The sequence below is a fragment of the Rhipicephalus microplus genome, chromosome X, assembly GCF_043290135.1.
Source record: "Rhipicephalus microplus isolate Deutch F79 chromosome X, USDA_Rmic, whole genome shotgun sequence".
Classification (NCBI taxonomy): domain Eukaryota; kingdom Metazoa; phylum Arthropoda; class Arachnida; order Ixodida; family Ixodidae; genus Rhipicephalus; species Rhipicephalus microplus.
Window position 1 is genome coordinate 318,775,425 of NC_134710.1, and position 21,261 is coordinate 318,796,685.

Consider the following 21,261-nt stretch of genomic DNA (forward strand, 5'->3'; position numbering starts at 1 on the left):
TGTCATGCTAAGCGTACATCACCATGATGTCACTGAGCTTGGCCTAGCCTCATTGGCCGCCGGTGAAGTGAAGTGAAACGAACTTTATTTGGTCCTGGAAAACTGGTCAGACACCCCCCTAAGAGGTGCCCGCCGCAGTTGCTGGCCGCGTCCACGCCGGGACTGGAAGACCGTGGCTCTCCACCCGTTCGCAGGCCTCCTGGACTGCCGAGTATTTGACTGAGAGTTCGGGGCTTTTAAGAGCGACAACCCCCTCTCCCATTGGCCTGATTCTGCCTGGCACTCGCAAGCCGGGCAGTTACAGCGTAATGTGTAGTCGCGGAGAGCTCTTGTAGTTTGGCCAAATTATTTTCCGCACACTGCAGCTTGCACCGTATTTACTCGCATAATAGGCGTTCCTTTTTTTCCCCCAGATTAAGATGTCAACACAATTCATCATGGTCAATAAGCCTGATTATGCCCAATTCAGGGCAAAAGCTTTTTCCATGTTTCACGAATTAACCCAGTTTTGTGCTTGCTGTGGCCTTATCAACGCTGCAAACTTCTTAATCTCATACTCCACCTAACTTAACTTGTTATTGCAATGCATTTATTATCATGTGGACCAATAATTTCACGTGTATATGAAGAGATGGCCTGATTATATTGGGTGGAGTGACTATTTATTAGAGCTGTGCGAATAGCAAAATTTTCGGTGCGAAGTAAATTTGAATATTGAAGTGTGTCTTTAAATTGAATGAAACTTTTTTGAATATTTTTCAAAAAGGGATAGAAGTGCTGCGCTGATTGCACCATTCTGAACCAAGCTGACTTTCTGTGCATAAATGGCCATTTCCGCAATAATTGTCGATTGGAAGTGTAAACTTTAATCTATTTGGTTATTGTCGATGACCGTGCAACACTCAGCAACACGCAGAGGACGTAACCGCATCCTTATCCAGAAATGTAGATGCAGGTTCGGATCCTACCGGTGGCAAGTTATCTTTTCGTCCACCTTCTTTTCTTTGCATTTGCATATCAATTACCTCTAATACCATCCCCTATACGTTCCCTGGCATTATTGTCTGTTAGTTCTCAATAATATTGTATCTAACAAAGAAAACGAGCCCTTAAATTTACACTTTTCTTCATTCATAGCGAGGGTCTTGTTCTGGCAGACTTGATGCCTTGAGGTGTTATGCGAGGGAATATTGGTCATCTGCCATCTCGTAATAAGAAACAGGCAAGAAAGTGTTCCACACTCACCATAATGGCAACAGGTGACACAGACAGATGCTTTCACGTTTGAATGCACTTATATACCCTATAAACTAAACGGGGGGATGTCTGACACCGTAGCTCAGTGGTAGAGCATTGTACGCATTATTCGAAAGTTGCAGGTTTGGATCCTGCCGGTGACAAGTTATCTTTTTGTCCACTTTTCTTTCTTCACATTCACATTACAATTACCTCTAAAAACATCTCCTATATACTTCCCCTGGCGTTATTGTCTGTTAGTTCTCATTAATATTGTGAATTATTTAGTAATACTGTGAAACCTTGATAATTTGTAACAGCTGCAAATGCGGCATGATCATGCACTAAACGGCAGTGCGCGTTTACTAGTGCAGTTTAGACCACTTATAATGTAACCCAGTGATCCCACTCCTCCACCTAATCAGATTTACTGCGCCATCTTGATAATATCAATGAAAATTGTGCCAAACTGCGCCCAAGTCGGATTTGGGAACGTATTTCACCGGCAATAACCACGCCGGCGCATCAAAACATGTGCATCTTGTTCTCGGGGCCACTAAAGTCACAATCCAAGGCCTAGAATTATTCCGCTGAATTAACAGTGGTTGCGCGTGCGTCCTAAGTAATCCACGAAGCAATGTTTGGTGCTGATGCAACTTCTGTTGTGCAAGTCCACTTAAAGGGCCAGTCAACAGGCTCCAACATTTTTTTACACCCCCAAAACAAGCTCGCGCATCTTTCCTACTGGTGACCAACCTCTTTCCACATTCACTGACGTCAGTGACATCTTTCCTATACATGACCACTCTATCCACAGTCAGCGACGTGACGCAACACGCAGCTCGTTGATTGGTGTAAACGAAGTCTCAACAGTTGCCGATCACCGAGTTGATGTAACTGCGCATGGAAGGAGGTTGATCATGTGTACGAAAAATGCACGAGCTTATTTGGGCGGTGTAAAAAAAAAAGGTGGAGCCTGGTGACTGGCCCTTTAACGGTGAAACGCGTTCGCTGCAGGGGCTCGTGACTTCTAGTCCAATCAGTGAGTGAAACTGTGGCGGTGATTTGTCCGTGGACTTCTTGATATCGCTGTCTAATTTCCCGGGCTTAGTCACAGAAGAACACATGCACGGTGGAAACGCGTTGACACTTTTCTTTTAATATACTTTATTCTTGGATCTTCATTCAGAAAATCGTTTTCGTAATTTCTTTCACCAGCTCATCCGCGTTTGTAATCGCTGTTGTGCTAAAAGCTTCTAAAAACACCCTGCCATTTCGAACTCAAGATTGCTAGGGTCTGTATTCAAAATTCTCGCATACTTTTTTTTAATATCTCGATATTAAAAACATGTTTCCTGGTCAGAGCAGCTGGAATTCAGTTTTGTTACGCGCAGCTTTCAATAGGGAGGCTGTCGCTGGCCGCTCTGGGGTCAGAAGGCCCATGGTGAAGTGGCTACACCTTGTTACACGTTTGCTTCTTACTTTTCAAGGTCAATAGCTAATGCCTAAAAATAATAAACATCACGTCATCTCATTTATTGCTTCGTTTTCTTTGGAGGGGGGGGGAGGGGGTGGAAGCTGCATCGTTTGAAGGGTGCATTTGTGAGTGCACTATCTCGAGACTTAATGAGACATGCCCGTAAACATTCAGTGCTACTATGACCTCTGCTTCCCGTTTAGATAACTGAAAGTGCAAAAACTGCTTCGGCAATCTGAGTGATCATTGTCCCTAAATTTAGCCCGCGTTCATCTGAGTTATGCTACGTCGTGTCAAAAAGATACTATTTGTTAGTTTCTCTTAGGCTCTTAGCAACGAATGAGATACCAACGGTCTGTTTATCACATTAAGAGTACAAGACAGGAGGGTATAACAGCCGTCTTTAATGTCTGCTGAATTAGCAAGAGTGCCAGTGATCACACTCAAAGTTCATAAGAATACCCCCCCCCAACCCCCTTGCGTTCCTAGTTCCTTCCTGCTTTTTGAAGAATGGTAGCCGGTTCCTGTCTGCTTTAGTAACAATCGATGGCAGGCCTGGCAGACAGGGTGATGCCATCGCATTTGCACTCCGTGCAAAGGAGGTCGATCGGCTCTTTTATTGCGATAGCAATTATATGGACAGTCTCAGCCGGTTTTTGCCATCGCTGCCGCCACTCTCAGTCACCGTATATGTATCTGTATATATGAAAACTCAAGAAAGAAAGAAAAAAAAAAAGCCGCTCGCACTGGGCACCCAGCTCGTCAGAATGCGCCGATGCGCGTTTATCTCCCTGACGTACTTTACCCCGTGAAGGGGGGAGGGGGTTAGATGCTTGTGTGCATGCGTTTATCCTTCGGTGGGGAGAATTGTGTGCCTTCAGCTTTCACTGTAACGATTGCGTTAGTTCGTTTGTTGCTGGGCCCAACTCAAAGTTTATTTTGCTGGCTGCACAGGCCCCGTTTGCAAAAAGAGCGTGCTTTTCATACACAGCGAAGTATAACAACTGTGACACTTGCTACTTTGCACTCACTTGTGACTACGTTTTGTACATAGCTTTTGTTTAAACAGCACGTTAAGTGTTGAGCGGTAAACATTGTTAGTTCGCTCTTGTCCTGTGTATGCTGTTTTCGTGCGTCATTTGTGCGTGAGCAGCGCGCTGCACGTTTCGATCTGCTTGCCGTTCTCAGTGTTACATTCCAAGTTGTTGCTATCGTATTCATTGCTTGGCCCTTGCGGCGAAACTGTGACTTTATTATCTCTGCTTTAGCTGCGTTGAGCTGTGTTCTCTGCTCCAGACAAACTAAGTCGTCTATGTTAGCTTACGAATCCCAAGAAGGAGGTGCAACCCACTTATGGAAAGAAGCATGTTACTAAGTTTGTTGAATGTTCCCTAGCCGTCGTCTACACCTTTCTGCTGTCGTGGGGCACGGTTTACATAGGACAGACTGGTAGGTGTGTTAAAGACCGCTTGCGCGAGCACATTTACAATGTGAAAAACTAGATTTCTTCTGGTGGTTTCTGGCTATGCATTGTAAGTCATGTGCATGCACTCCGTTTTTTGACCAGTGTGTTATCTTGGGCCGCAGTCATAATCAGTTGACGTGGGAAATTATTTAGGCGAACGCTATCGCAAAATGTGCGGAGCTGTTTGTGAGTATGCCGTCTGGGGCCTTATTTGAAAATAAGCTCAATTTTCTGGAATGTGTGCTGTGAAGAGCTGATATAGGATTGTTAATTTAATTTCAGATCACAACTAGGCTTTCTTGGTAACGTGTACTGTTCCACATGTTTACAGTTTTGTCATGTGTGCGGCGTCACGTGGAATGTACTATGTAATGTCTTGTAAGGGTACGCAATAAACAAGAGTTGGAAGCTAGTGCTTACGCTGTGATCTGTTTTTTCCCCTTCTTGACTGTATAGCATCTTTTTCTTCACACTCAAACTGGGCTGTGCTAAAGCAGTATCATTTTATCATGCATCACCTCGCCTAGTCAGCAGTACTTACGTTCTTCACCCCTGCTCGCGTGCTTTTGCCGACTTGTAAAGCACACAATGCGCGGGGGGATGTTATCGATTGGGATATTACAAAAAACATGATGGTGACTGCCAGAGGCACAGCCAGGCGGAGGGTGGGGTCACATCGAGACAAGCCCCCCCTTTCCAAAATATTTTTTTTGCCATGGCATATATATAGCCCAATATTACCATTTGCATGCCCCCCCTTCAGATAAAGGTGCACTCCCGCCCCCCAAAATTACCTACGCCCCTGGCGATGGCAACGACCGGTCGAGTATGTCCTTGTAATTACTATCGCAATAAAAAAAATTTATCTCGCCTTCTAGTCGTTTTAGGCGACTAGAAGGTGCCTGTGAGGTACACTGTGAGGTTCTTTTTTCTTTATGCACTGCTTTCTAGAACACTGCAGGGGGATTTTGGAGTATACACCGAATGCCCTAGCCACATAAAACATCGCTGCAAAAGGAAAACGAAGTTTCTTAAATCGTGTAGTTTCAGCACAGAGAGATGAGTGCCGGACGAGGTTGGCTTTATAAGACTAGCTAAATGACGTCCTGTTAAGCCCAGCAGTATAGTCGGTTGTGAAGAAAAAGAACCTTTCTATATCCTTGGAGTCGTCTAAAGGAAATGCAGTTGCGACTGTGTGTGTCTCTAGTGTCGTACGTCGCAGTGTTTGTCTATGTCACACACTTCGGGTGAGGCCCCGCCAATCCAACATCGTCCTGCGGCAGACTCGCAGGCTTCCACTCTACGCTTCGGCCTGCGACGCCTAATAGGCCTCGAAGTGGTACACCTCAAATTTATTTGCAGGTTGGTCGACCCGTGCGGGGTTGCACGTGTGGTGATGTATGTGCCTGACCGACACACTCATAGAGCAGACACGGACATTTGCTTAAACAAACACAAGCATTTAATTAAAACAAGGCCAATGGCAAGAGATTACAGAAAATTTACGGAGGAAAAGAACTGATACGCGATGAGAAGAACAACAAAGCAAACTATGCTAGCTGTAAAAGACACTACAAGAGGTACAAACAAAAAACAAATATCTGGAATGTTAATAAAATAAGAACATGATAAAACTGAAGGAGATATAGAGAAAATTTACTAGAACACGATCATGGTCGCGCTTCTGAATTTCTAAGTGCAATGCAGTGCACATAACTACAATTAATTAAAAGCTGGTTATATTAAATAATAGTTTAAAAAAGTCACAATAAAAAGTTCCTTACCAGGCCAGCTCTTGGTACACGTAGGGTAGTTGACACGGTGTCGCTGAAGATCTCGCCAGCTTAGTAGACGACGAGGGTGCCCGGTATTGCAGCTGTCTTAATACGTTGCGCGGGTCACTCCATGCTCGCCGCCTATGCGAGACACGCGACACCGACGACCGCACTTCTTGCTGGCTACATGTCAACTGCTGATTCCGATGCAGTCCAAACTCTTTTGGGACGTCCCGTCTCCTCTCGAGGTCGTTTCTTTTTCTTCGAACACGTTTCTCCTTTCGGTACAGGTGTAGAGAAGACGCGGCGGCGCTGCCGCTGCGTCGCCAGTCGCCGGTTGTCATCTACCCAAGACAAAAGCGCCCTTCCTTGGACAATAGAGCGTGCGGGCGAAATGAAAATCGCAGTCGTTTGTGACAGTCTACCATATATACTGATAACCACGTAGGTGTATAGAATGTTATTTCATGAAGTACAATTATATTCAACCAGTGTTTTGTTTATTTGCTACAAAAATAATCATTGAACAAGTTTTTTCAGAATGGCCAACATAATGATGCCAATATTTTTGCATCAACTAAAATAGGGAGTGCTCCTAAGATGACTGGCTTCTTGAGATTTTAAATGAATGGAAATATTTCTAGCTCTTCACAAAAGACAAGAGCCCCAAAATAATTATTCATGCCTTTGAATATAAATGAAACTTGCTTCTCCTCCAGGATGTGAAGTTAGCTGCTCCAGATTGCTCCAAAATGGAAAATTTTACTGTTCCAAAGTGCTCCAAAATGGGAAATTTTCCTGCTCCATTGTGCTTCTCAATAGTAACTTTTGCTGCTCCGAAGTGCTCCAAAATGAAAATTTTACTGCTCCCGAAATTGCTAAAAACCACGGTGGCATCACTGTATAGTGCAGAACTGGTGACAACGCGTTCTTTTTAGACTCTCGTTTACCCTCCCATAGAACTCCATGTATACCTATACAACTTATTGTGCAGTCCGCCAAGCTGAAAGACCGGTTATAATGCAGTTGCCAGAAAATCTTGATGTGATAAATGCGATAGCAAGTGCACATCTGAAAGGAGGCGCGCTGGATGCGACGCTGGGGAGCGAGTGAGGAGGTCGCATTATCGAGGGGGGGTGAACGAACAAAGGTCGGGGGGGGGGGGGGGAGAAAGAGAAAAGGAAAAAAAAAAAATTGGTTCCAAATCTGCATTTTACACCGCAAATGTAGTCGAAAGACGATAGTCTTGCATATGCAGAGAGTGAACAAAACGTTTATTTGATGTTCTGCCCAAGAAAATCGGTGAATGGTATTCTGCAGGCGCTACGTTAGAGTGCCTCGAGCGTGTAGCGGAGGCGAACGAGCGCATCAAGGCCTGTTAGACACAAGTGCCATCTGGCAGTTGTCTTCAAAAACGAAGGCGTGTAGCCCGTGGAGAAACATGCGCGCCAGTCTCGGAGGTGATAAGGTGTAGAACGCAAAGCGACGGGCAGGTGCCACCACTGTGACGTCGTAGAAAAGCGTTGGAAACAACTTTTTGAGCATTGCAATGCACTGTCAGCACAGCACGCTAGAACGCTACATACCTTAGAGTTACTTGTGTGTGTCTCTTCTAGTGTAAAGGCAGACATACAAAACTTCGAAGTGACATACAAAACTTCGGAGTGTTGTTATGGTGCTTCAGAGATGCACAGTAATTGCTTTTTAATTGACAATTGCACAACTATGAACGCTAAACCTTGAGCAATATTGGTGGGCGCTGCGAATGGGGTTGGCCATTCAGTGCGGTTTGAGGTATCGTTAGGGTGGACAAATAGACGAATGTACAGACAGACAGACAGACCGAAATTTTTTTGTCGAAGGTCCCCAAGAATTTTCTCGGGGACGGATAAGCCATTCCCCCGGCACTGACGCTGCTGTGTACTAGCGTTGCTAGTGGGACTCTGGCCGCGCGCTGCTCGACATGGCACATGCGATCCTGTCCTTATCAGCTGCGCTAAACAGTTTGCTGTCTGGTAAAGGGTCGTCGTTATTGAACTTGCTACAGATATCGCGTTTGCTACCTCGTCCGCAAGTTTAAAACCTTTTATGACTTTATGACGCGAGCTTTCATCTTTGCTGCTAGTGCGCTGCCTACATTGCTTTTCGGGTTTTCGTCGTTGATCTCCCGGCCGTGAACACGAACTTCGTATCACGCACGCTGTTCTTGGTTCTGTGCTTGAGTGTGATTTTTTCAATGCCGGATCATCATGTCTTAGGCAAACTTCCCACGACTACATACCAAACGGCATGCTAGGTCCAATCGGCATTCCTGCGTTTCGGTAGCGATTGCGTGCTATTCAAGTTGCTGTTTAATACGGAATCAACGAAACTCTATTTGGTGGCTTCACTTGACGGGAAGTTTCTGTGTAATGCGCATAAACGACGTGGTCTTGGAAGTAGTTGGTGAATTTTTGCAATGGAGCTTTTTTTGCTACACCTCCCCTTTTTCATTCATTTCGTTGGCAACACGTGTCTTAGGATGATATTTTTTTTTAATTCGGGAATTTCAACAGTTGTAAGCACCATGCACTGCATGCTTCAATTTTCGGACACAGGTAGCTGCATGCTCAACATGTTTTGCACAAATGTGGCCCTTGAATAAGACTGTCTTGGTTATAATGGGGTACCGCTTATAGTGCGGATATTCGCTACTCCCGTGACTTACGTTATTAGCGTTCACTACTGTACAAATGTGCATCTCCTAACATCCGCAGTTGCCACCAACAAATAAATACAGTACCACACCAGATGATGTCAAAAGTACCCACCTTAAAGTCTCTTTTTCTTTTTGCCAAATTTCGGAAAGGATACTAGACTGGCACTTCTGCATCATTGTTTTATAGCGCGCAGTGGCGACGCCGACGAGCATTTTGAAACTATTAGAGAGTGTGGGATACGCAGCGACTGAGATAGTGACAGAACGGACACTATAGGCTTTTCACGATACACATGTGTGCTTTTATACCGCGATCTGATACTAAGCGACAACTGACAGTTTCATGAACACACGGAGCAGTCGCGTGGACTTCATCATCTCCTGGTTAGTTTCGTGCTGCACGGCTCCTATGCTGCCCACACCGTCGCTGCCTTGCGGCTCGCTGTACTGTGCGCGCAGATTTGCCGTCTCGATTGCTTGTCCCCACTACGCTCCAGACTGAGCACAGATGAGCAGAGTAATGTGTTTAATTAAGTGGGGATAACAAACTGCAAGCACAGTGTACTGTGATTATAAAGTGGTCATGAAAACAAGAGATAGGGATTGCTTGTTTCTTGTTTTCTCTGAGTTCTCTGTCAGCTGTGATGTTTATGGTGGGAACTCACACCCACACTTGTGGGTGGTAAGTCTAGTATAGTAAGCACCCTAGTACTGAATGTTTAGGGAACAACTTTTTTTACCAAAAATAATTTTGACTGACGATGATGTTTGACCCTAGAAAGCTGCCCCAAAACTAACCGGCATTGTTCCAAAACACACCTTGTGGTGGTCCAAACCAGCTCCAAAACTCCCCTTTTACTGCGCCATAGCTGCTTCAAAATGGCATTATTTTTGCTCCCTGAGCTGCTCACAAACACTAAATTCACTTCCACCCCTGAATAATTCAAAGCAACATTCGGGGGGGGGGGGGGGGGGGTTGGGGGGGGTTGGAGAGGATTCTGAAGCATTAGGCTTGCCCAAATAGTGCATTTTCAGAAAAAAAAAAGGGTGATAAATTCATTTTAACATTTAAGTGGGCCTTCGAGACAGTGTGGCTTTGCAATAGAAATTTTTACGGCTTAGCAGCTCTTCTCTGCAGTGAAACCACCTTTACAGAAAGGTATATGTGAACCAATATAATTTAAATAAATGCTTTCATGGCTTAGCACCACTTTGCTGCAGTGAAACGACCTTTACGGGGGTTACACGCAGACTTGTATATATCTATTCGTTCATTTCGAATAGTCTGAAATTTTCAGTAATTTAAATTCGAATCAAAGCAAATTCAAATACTGTGATATTTGTTCGACTTTTCGAAGTATTCAAATATTTGCACAAGCCTACTAAGCATGTGCTTATGAAAAATAGCAACATGAAAGTGTTTCCTTTCGCTAGGTTGATGAAGGCTGGTGGGATTGTATTTCATAGTTGTCTTATCAAAAATGAGCCAATGCAGAGGTCGAATGGTATTAGTACGTAATTTGGTGCACCAAAGTGTTGCCGAAAACCCTTGCATATGAAAGGCAAAGATGCTATTTCCTCAGCCTCTCCTACTCTTTCAACTTTTGTGGAATCCCAATTGAAGTGGCAGACAAGGTTGTGCTCCCTTCGAGTTTGGAGTTACAAATCTGCCTCACAGACATCAAGCTAGAAAAAATTAGAATTTTGGATGCTCAAAATCTTCGCTGTTCGATTTTTAATATTTACTATCCAAATTTCAAGTCAGCAACAGCATTAATTGACCTCCCACCGCTACCTCTGCCACGTCTATTATCTCCATGTTAGGACCAGCATTTTGTCAAGTCATAACAGTTATAATAGTAGCGGAACCTGAAAGGCAGCTTTGCCACAATACGAGAATGTGATGAGGTGAAGCATATTAAAGATCTGAAGAGATTATTTTCAATGTGATGTTGACATTATTTGTCTTTGGGAAGTTCGAATAGTAAAAATTCCAGTGCGAATGGAATTGAAAAGCAAATACTATTAAGAAAAAAAACTTGAATTTTGATATATTTGCAGGCTCTTACTATGTATTGAATATAAATAGTAAGGGTGTGCATACTAAACATCTGTCTGTTTTTAGCAAACATTTCCATAATCTTTGCACTATATGTCCATTGCGGTTTTTGTACCATTGAACCCTAACTATGATAACAAAATGAAGATTTACGTGTTTGTTGAGACAGCTGCAAAACAGCCAGAGAGGGGGTATTTAGAGAGTATGAACTTTATATGTTTTCAGCACAAGTAGTCAGGCCTGTGGAAGTCGGAAGCAGGAGACTACCAGTGACATGAAGAGCAGCAGTGTAGACAAACGAAGGAGCTCTCATCGCAGCAGGGACAGGTATGGGTATGATTTGTTTAGACTTTTTACCACGTTAATGCTCCATAAATTTTACTCTTTCTTACATTTCACTTTTGTTTTCAAGTGCACTTCTGAGCAAAACTACCTATACTTTAGGCTTGGCAGAAAAAAAAAAAAAAACTTGATTCAGATACACAAACTGAAGTTGATGTGGTAATGCCAAGTTCATACTGTAGTTGTCGATCTCAAGATTTGTTCATGGGTAGAGAAGAAAAAATTGGCTATATCAATTAATTACTGTATTTACTGACATAATCCTCGGACTTGTATAATTCTCATACTCCCTCTCCCTCACATTGCCCAGCAAAAATATGATTGTTTTTTTTTTTCCGAGAGTCCCTAAAATTGCAAAAGAAATGTCCTCTGCTCCTTGGAACCATTGATAATAGTGCACAAAACCTAGCACCATCTCTTAAGCATGATGCATGCTATATACGCACAAGCATGACCTACGAGATAACGGCGCGCGCCACTGATGTCAGAGGTCATGGCACGAGCCTCAGTCTAATTTAAGCCAAGCCAAAGTGGCAAGTGCGCATTGCTGCGTGTATTGTATGTTGTGTTCATTCTGTAGTTACCAGGACCCCCTCTATAAAATTAGTGACCTGCTCACACTGGCTCTCTCTATGGCTGCGAGTGACCCCCAACTTTAGGGGTCACATGATTACTTAGTTACCAAAAGTGTCGAGAAAGGCCACCTCAACTTACCCCCATAGCAGCCGACGTGACAACTCAAGAAAGGCGTAGCTCTCTCGAAATGGCTACCACAGTACAAATGTGCAGCGGCAGGTATTTTGTTTCCTTTATTTAGGAACTTTCTTAAGGGCCTCAAACTGTTTTACTAGTGTGTAGAGACATGGCCGAGAACGTCTAGTTGGCTCATTTGTGACATGCATTGGCTCAGTTCAGTGGTCTCATCAGTTACTTAACTCGGCTGCTGTGCATGTGTGCTGTAAAGAACTTTCTTCTGCCGCTTTGTGGTGTACATTCACACGTACTTCATCATGACACCTTTGTTCATAAGTCGGCAATGTAACGGGAATGGCAGTGGGAGTCCAGTGGTGTGCGACAAGCGGTTCTCACAGGTTGTCACCCTTTAAATAAAAACATTCATGGCACTTGGTACTTGGTACTTGAGACCTGACATCATTTCAATGTCTCTATGATCGAAGTCTGTCATCCATCATCACGGAAGTAGACCTCTCTGATGACTATTCTAGCCATGTAGTTTATACTGCCCTTTAGCATGTAGAGGAGGGCCGAAACTGCAATGCTCGCATTTTTGTTTCTTGTAGCCCATTCAATCATCCGAGTCTCAGTTTCAGAGCTGAAGCGTTTTCGCACATGTATCAGTACGAGATCACGAATTACGTGAAATGCGACTAGCTACAGGCACATTCTTTTATAAAGTAGCGTAAGCTACGTTTAACCATGGCTGAAATGCTTAACTTACCATTATATGCATTATGCGGGCCCAGCTGCTCAATTTACCATACACTTATTTTGTTACAAGCACTGGCCTTTCATCATTTGTTTCAATGAAACCAGCGCACTTATGCTATTTACAAGAGCAAAATGCAAATGCATCTTATGGGGAGATGCTACTCGAAGACAATTTTTTTTAAATATTCACCCTAGAGCAATGAAACTTGAGCTGTTTATGGAACTTTTTATGCTGATTTCAAATATATAATTAGTTTTCTTGCAAGTTGCACACTTTTAGCTCTGCAACATGACAAAGTGAAAACCTTAACCCTTTTGCCGCCCCTCTTTTCATCTCTAAACTTCTGTAATTTTTTTCTATTCGTTCATAATGTTTCAAATAAAGTGTAGAATGTAAATAACTAATTAGGAAGATCATACAAAATATGTAATACGGATGAAAAATAATAAACATAAAGAAGTCCACATTGCACCTATCCTAGTAAAGGTTTACATACAATTTTTTTATTATACAATAAAATAATGGAATTTAAACTAAATAATTGCATTTCTCATACTTTGAAAAAAATTTGACTAAAATTTGATGCATATCCGAGCGCTAGAAGTGCCCGAAAAAAGGGTGGAACATCGGAAAAAATGGCAAAATTTGCTTTTTGAAAAAAAAGAGTTTTAAAGTTAAAATTGAGTTTTTATTTATGAAAGATATCATTAAATCTGATGAAATTTGCACACCAAAAAAATTCTTGTAGTGGCCACTGCGACTGAAATACGCCAGCACCATGAGTTTGTCCCTCTCGTCTTCTTCGAGCCGACTCCTCATAAGCATTTCCCTCACAGACAGGGCCATGAAACGCTTGCCAAACTTCCACTACATCTGGCAGAGCCTTGTGCCAACTGCAAGCTAGGAAGAAGTTCGACAGGGCTGCGAAATCCAAACTAAGTCCAGTGTCATGCCATTTTGTGGCCATGTTTGTGGCACATACTGTCGTACATAATGGCGATGTCGTCCCTGCTAAGATTGGCGCTGACCTCATCCATTGCCGCATCACGAACTTTCCGGCTGACGGGTGTGAATAACTTTTGACGCATTGGCTTTTGCAAGCTAACAAATTAACTGCCGCAAATCGGACCAGCTGCTCGTAGCCTATTCCTACAGAGCACGCCGCACAACGGCTTTCACTTGCGAGCAATTCCTTTTCTCATTCATAAAGGAGATAATTACACGAGGAAAGCATTGTTCAGCTATGCTGCTTGACAAGACATGGACCCCGCAAATAGGTTTCACAGCGCATACAGGCGCGCAGCAGCCAATGGCGGTCCCCGATCCGTACCACGTGAAAAGCCAGTCGCGGCGCTCGAAGAATTGGACCTTTTAACAGGCACCTTGTGCTCTTTAGGTGCAATTTTAAAGCATTTTGAATTAAGTCTCGATCTGTATTCTTTTTTTTTATAACAGTAGAGGTACTAATCTTATCAAAACAGGGGAAAATAAAAATCGGTAATTTTGAAAAAAACCTCACATTTTTCGACCCGCATCACCCCTTAAGTCACTGCAATTATTAAGTGACTGCAACTAACCTTGGTCTTGCTGCACATATATTTACTCTGCACTTCTCTTAGCCTCTGAACTGCTTTGCCCTTAATGAATCACTAATGAAATGCCAAAACACATTATTTGTGTAAATCATCCATGTTACACTAAGGGTAATGCTCATTCAGATGGAACACACTCATTGCATTGTGAAATGTCAGTACAGTTTTTTTATTTCTTTTGCATCAATAACCACGCTGTTATCTTGGTCCTGAAACCAGGGAAGAAATTGGCCTTGGGGAACCTTAGATCCATATATATTACATCATGTCTCAGGAAAGGTGTTGGAAAGATTAGTGAAGACTAGGCAACATCATCTCGAAGGAAACAACTTAATGTCTCACACCATGTTTTGCTTCAGGCCACATCTTTAACGAGAGGACATCCTCCTGCTTTTAATGCAAGTGGACTTTCATGTGCCTGTCATAATACTGCCACATGGGCAACTTGTGCTCTTGCACTTTGAGTGAGTGCACTTTGAGTGAGTGCACTTTGTCGTTAGTGTTATTTGCTCGCTGTCACACAGCAACACTTAGTGACACACTCAGCAAAGCACACTTTCCAGTGAGTGCATTTGCCAAACTCACTTCTACTGCAAAGGAATGTCTAGCCTTAGCAGCAGCGGCTTGGGAATAAGTAAAGTATAATCAGACTTCATGTTCATAGTATTCAATAAACTATCATTTTCGCTATTAGGAATATTCAGATACATTATAACATAATACAGTGCAGACCACTTATAACATAACCACTTTTTACTGCAGAACTGGTTACAATGCGGTCTTTTTCGACTCTCTTTTACCCTCCAATATAACCTCATGTATACACGTACCACTTATTGTGCAGTTTTCCAAGGTGAAGGGCCGGTTATAATGCAGTCGCTGGAAATTCTTGTGACCATCGTGGTAGCGAGTGCGCTTCTGAAAGGAGATGTGCTGGTTGCGGCATTGGGGAGCGAGGGACGAGGTCGTTACTGAGGAGGAGGAGACACGGAGTAAACGAACGAAGGGCAGAGGGAAGAAAAAGAACAGGAAAAATGAGCGCTACATGCTTGCCAGGCTCGCCGAGTGAGGGAAGCGGGCAGTTGTCTTGGCGTCGAAAAGGCTTTGCATCGGCGCGACGCGGCTGTACAGTGGATTAGCCTCACTAGCGTGGCTTCAGCCGCGCCTGGCTCAACTTGGCAGATGCAATCCCGTTCTTATCAGCTGCGCTTAACTGTTTCCTGTCAGTAAAGGTGTCGTCGTTACCGTGCTTGCTACAAATATCGCGTTTGTTACCTTGTCCGTAAATTTAATACTTCTAACGGCTTTATGAGGCGAGCTTTCGCCTTTGCTGCCAGTGCTCTGTCTTACGTAAGCGTGGTGGTTTCCATCATTCTTGATCTCCCAGCCAATAACGCAAACTTCGTATCATGGACGCTGTTCTTGGTTTAGATTTTGATTGTGGTCTTTTCGAACCTGGATCTACATTTCTTACACAAACTTGCCACGACAAGATACTGAATGGCAGGCTAGGTCTAATTGGCATTAATTGGGCTTCGGTAGCGATCGCAATCCTAAGTTGTGGTTTGGTACGGAAGAAACTTTTTGTGGTGGCTGGACTTGATAGTAATGGATACATATTGTTACGTGAAGGTACACGCGATAATAGGCGTTTCAAGATATATTTACACCACGCCAACGCGCAAGCCAAGATGGAGAACAAGAGCTGAAGATGATGATCCTTCTTACCCTGGTGCATACCCACCAAGGGGCCCTACACCAAAATTGTGTCGTCTTTCTCTGCGGCTATCTAACCGCTTTTGTGAGACATTGTCTCACAACAATATCATTAATGAAAACGAGGGTGCCTCGTTGAATGGTGGTTCGTGATTCAATTGGCGTCTTTCAAAGCATAAAGTTCTGGACGTGATTCGACATTCTGCGCAATGCGCATAATCGAGGCAGTCTGAGAAGCAATCAACGAATTTCTGCAATGGTACTTTCTTTTGTTAGACCCCCTCTCTCTCTTTCGTGTTCATTTTGTTGGCAAGGCATGTTTTTGGACGTTAAACTTTTTTAACATTTGGAATTGCAATAAAAGGTTGTAATCACCATGTATAGAATGCTTTAATTCTCTCTCGGACACGCGAGGCTGCTTGCTCAACACATTTTGCGTGATTGCAGCCCTTGAAAAAGGTTGTTTTGGTTATAGTGCAGATATTTGCTACTTACATTATAAGCAGTCTGTACTGTATACAATGAAAAAAAACAAACTACTTTTTTATTTTCATTCGCAGGCACCCTAGCATACCTGCCAAGTCTCCCGGATTGTCCGGGGGACTCCTGGATTTTGACCATTTTTTTCGTTTGTACGGTCGTCATGAAAATCTCCCGGAAATAGAAATTTCTGTGTGGGATCTGGCTGTATTGACTAAAATGCAGGCCAGTCCATTCCAGACTTTTTGCGAACCCACCGCATTTTACTATAAATGAATTTAGGAAGCATTTATCTGAACTTACAGTAGCCTCAGTGATGCGAAACCGTGGCAGATACGAATTCATAAAATTCCCCAGCCAAATTTCACTGTGTCATTGGGCAGAAATTCGAATTTTCCCAACACTTTTCCTAATCGCGGCGTGATAAGAACTTTAATACCGAAACCGTCGAACGAAGGCTAATCGAGGGCAGCATGCTCGAAGCTTGAGAAGTATGCGTGTGACCAGCGCATGCACTGTCTTCTACAGTGCATGTGGTTGTTGCCACAACCACTGTGGGCGAAACCGCGGTCGTTCTTGACACAATCATGTATGGCCACGACGTTACTGACAGCACTCTGAAAGTGTGTGTGCGTCCAACACTTGACTGGTCAAAGCAGTGCTGTTTCCCGCAAACTTGCAAACATTACCGTGGCAGATGCGATCATAGATGGCATAAAACGGCTTAGTTTTGAAGGCATGTGTGCAACCAATGCAAGTGCATTGAAAACAGAATAGTTTGCCGCCACTGCCGCGGACACAACTGTGGCGATGCGATAGCGATCTATGAGCTCCGAGGGCACGTGGCTAACACAGCGGTAGATTAAACGTAGTAAAGACCTAAAAAAGGTTAGAACCATTTCGGCGTTTCAGTCCAAAGAATCTAGCGGCGAGCAAAGCCAAAGCTTTGACTCACGCTTTCCCGGCAGCCAGCTGCGCTGGTCCCATCCGCTCATGTGTGTCCCAGGAAGACATACACGAGTCGTTTTGACAGAAATAGATTTCGCTAGTGGTTTTGATGACGTGAAATTTCGGGAATATTTACGCTCCCCTTTGAGAAACTCACCGTAGTGGGAAACCTACCTCGTCTGTTTCGCCAAGCCATCATAAGACCGCAACATACCAAGTAATCGCTTGCCCCCCCCCCCCCCCCCCCGTGTTGCAAAAATCTCCCGGATTCAGAATTGTTGAACTTGGTAGATATGTCGTACCCAGGACTGCCAGGAGCATGTCCAGAACACTCCCACTCCATGCAGTGGTCGCAACTGCTCCATTTGCACATGAAGGCTATTGTAATAAATTCAAACTTTGTTGAACATGGCAATATGTCTTTACAATCGTGAAGAATGTACACAAAATATATAGGCATGTGCATTTACTATGTATACAGATAAGCCTGAGAAAGATTAGAATTTCAAATTTTTTATTGCACAGCAGCTATATGGACCTCAATAGTATTTTAAGGGCTGCTTATAGCTGTAACACATTACTAGTTAGGAAAAATTGCTTTAAATAACAAATATCCACTGTACTACTTAGTTATTGATTGCCATTACCATAATTTCCAAAGTACGCGTCCCTTCTCATGTAGCAGCATTCTGGCTAAGAGAGATTCCTAATAACTTGTGATGTAAGGCAGTCAAGTGGATGTAGAGCCTAACAAGTATTATCTGCCTATTTTTATTCGTCATGCACTAAAACTGTTAGCACTCCACTAAGCGTCACCATTCTTGTGTCCTGTTCGCAGGTCAAGGGAAAGACGAAGAAGTCGTAGTGAAGAGAGACGCCGCCGGAGTTCACCTAGTAGCAGGCGAGATGTGCGACAGCACTTGCGAGATGAGCCAAGGCAGCGTAGTTCACACCGAAGCCGGTCACATCATTCAACATCTTCTAGAGATCGTCACCGTGACTCATCTCGCCCCAGGTCATCTAATCACAGAAGAGCTTCACCACGTTCTCATTGTTCTCCAAGACTCGTCCAACATACAGACAGGAGACATGATTACCATGATGAGAGACGGAAGAGAAGTGAAATGGAAGAGAAAGAGAGGAGGCTAAGCACAAGTAGGAGCTTCTCAACCAGAACAGGCAGGCAATCTCCAGAGGATGGGTAAGAAAAAGGACACAATGGTGTCAGCTTTTCATTGCCAAAGTGCCTGCTGTTGCTTGTATGAAAAGAATAGGAGGAACTGAGCACCTCGACATTGAGCAAAGTCTATACGAAGCTACGAATGATATTGAAAAAAGCATATGTACGATTTATGCTTTCCCGTTGTCATGTTTTTATTATCTATTTATTGTGATGTGAACTTTTTTGCAAGCTTAACCTTTTTATTATTTTTGCATCTGTAAAAAGGCAATTGATGTGCCTAAATTTGCACATGCAAACTGTGCATTTTATTTATTATGCGACCACCGACAACCACACCGCTATCAGTTATCGCCTCAAAAAGCCTTATGGCAATAAGCATCCCTGGCTATCTGCCCGGGCACGCGTGTGGCGTAGCTGCACTTTAAGCCTACTGCACGCTTTTAGTAGGCGACTACCTAAACGCGCTGGGCCGCCGATTGCTGCCGCTTGGTTGTGCGGGACCGTGCTCAGGCTTGTACTGATTTATAGGAAAGCAAACAGCTTGCTGTCCCGAAGTTTAGCGTTGCTGGTTGCAGACACCGAAAAATGTTGCTGTATTATGCTAAAACGTGCACTGTACAGCAAGCGTAGCACTGTTGTAAGTTGCGCGCTTTTATTCAACGACAGTTCAAACGGGCCTCCGTCCGCTACCAGGACTGCTGGAGCATCGCGGAGAGCACACTGCTTGCGGAAATCCAGCAGGGTTCATTCAGCAGGTTACTGTGTAGCAAGCATATTGGCAGTCACAGTGTGTGCCGAGTAGGCGAAGTGCTGCACGCAATTAGCCATGCAGTAAACGATTCGGCTCTGCGACCTTACCACGTAAAAAAAAAAGCATCAGTTTTTGCATAAGCAGACCACGAAACAAGGGTATCATGAACAGCCTATTGTGTCCGCTCTGTCACTGGCTGCTGCAGCCTGCCTGATGTGACGCAGAAGTGCAAGCTGCACCTCTGGGTCAGAGCTGGCGAGCTGTGCCTCCCATTGCTCAAAAGTATTAGAAAGCTCGAACTGACCTAAAAAGGTATCTAAATTTGATGGTTGGTTTAGGCATCCCCACGAAATGTGGTAGAGCGATGGCGAGCCACCACACCATGGAGACGCATGCCCATACAGGATTGAAAAAATTTTGTGCAATCTTTCAAGATTGGGAAAGACTCCCGTTTGAATTCTGCGGAGGTCAATCGCATCCTCTCTTTCTAATGATTTGTGGGGGGCGTTGTATTTTTGTCGCATGCTTCACTGGTTAGCAAGAATTTCGCAGGGGCAATTCTGGATGGGTCATTTTCCTCCTCGATAGCTTCCTCCTGGAGTGTTTCAAAGGATCGAATGTGCTGTCGAAGCTCTGCTCAGTTCGTGAGCCCTTGAGCAAAAGCGTCGGCACTTTCGTTTCCCTCCAGGCCTGCGTGTCCTGAACACCAGATCAGCCTGTATTTGTTCGTCCATCTTCTGCCTAAGAATTTGTTTACTTTTATCGGAAGGCGGCTGTAAGGTCTGGCGTCGCAGGCCAGGGGAGCGAGTCTTCTCGGTCGCAAAAGGGCGCGCTTCCCAAAGAGCCGATTCTTGGGAAACGATAATCTCGGCGTAAGGGCGCCCGTTCTGGCAAGAATACCGCGGTCAGTCGCCACTTCTAACAACCAGCTAAATGGTCCCCGGCCAGCGGATTGTCGGCGGGTGACGTGAGGACAGTGTAAAGCCACCCATCCGTCAGGATTAGAGTCCGCGGGACGGCTGACATGCTGGACAGCGTAGCCATCTCGCGGTCATGCAGGAGGCCCGCAGCCGAACGGCGCCACCATTGTGTGCGTTCGTACAGTTCGCGGAACGTGTGCAGGCCGGTCCTTTCGTCTCTCTCCCTACGACCGAGCGGTCGAGTGCTTGAATAGGAGAGCGAGAGGAGAGGACGGCAACAAATGTCTAGTCAGTCCAATAAACGGACTGGATTGCTTTGGTTGGGCGTGAGGAGAATCGGGAGGCGCAACCGAGGGATTAAAACCTGGCTTCCGAGTTCTCGCGGTAGTTCTGGTCGCAGCAAAGAGTGCTCTGCACTATCGGCCCTGCCGAGGCAACATGCGACGGTTCCAAAGGTGAAGTCTTGTAAATATTTACATAAGTTTCTGTATATAAAGTCGAGTTGTAACATTCGAAATGTGCTGGCCTCCATTCCCGAACAAGCAGCAGCAGCCACGACAAGACAAGACGGACACCGAGAAGCAACCAACCTTCTACTCCCTTCTGTAGCAACAGCCGCTACGCAGCTGGGAGAGCTCTGCTCAAGGGAACAGAGGGAGTGGGTAGAAAGTTGAGTTTTACTGCGGCCTATTGAAAAGAAACGGCACGCTTCCTGCGAGTCAGAAATGATAATTGTCTGCGGTTCATCTCTCTGTTCCTGTGCTTTAACTGCAAGGACAATGGCAAAGTATTCCGCCTTGGCGACCGAGGACGTGTACAGCGATGCACATGTCACCATCCAGTTGTCGTTGCTAAGTGCTGATGCAACTGACCGTTTAAAATTGTACCTCGAAGCATTCACATGCAAAACATTTGATTTGTTTTTTAATGTTTTTTGGAGCCTTCGCACTCCTCTCTGCTCTTTCTGTTTGATTTTACGTCCATGTTCTTGGGCGGCGGTGAGATCGAGATCTTGCTGCGGACTGGATCCGGCATTTCTACATGAACCTTGTCCAGAATCTGGGGGTATGGTGGGAAACCCACTCTAGCAAGTATCTCTCTCACTGCTTTTGTTTGACTTAGACCATTTATCTGCGCAGTCAGTACCGCTGTCTTTAGCTCAGAGTATG

At 44.4% G+C, this 21,261-nt stretch overlaps 1 protein-coding gene across 3 annotated transcripts in view; it reads left to right on the forward strand.

The window, feature by feature from the left end:
* The window catches only part of drosha (ribonuclease 3 drosha), a 277,020-nt gene that overhangs the window by 46,804 nt on the left and 208,955 nt on the right, over positions 1 to 21,261 (forward strand). For 2 of the 3 annotated variants that reach the window (XM_037413695.2, XM_075879566.1), the window contains exons 5-6: positions 10,936 to 11,037; positions 18,077 to 18,439. In XM_037413695.2, coding sequence (XP_037269592.2) covers positions 10,936 to 11,037; positions 18,077 to 18,439 — 465 coding nt within the window. Of the gene's footprint in view, positions 1 to 10,935; positions 11,038 to 11,561; positions 11,848 to 18,076; positions 18,440 to 21,261 lie in introns of those variants that run through there. The other variant, XM_075879567.1, reaches the window with a different exon arrangement.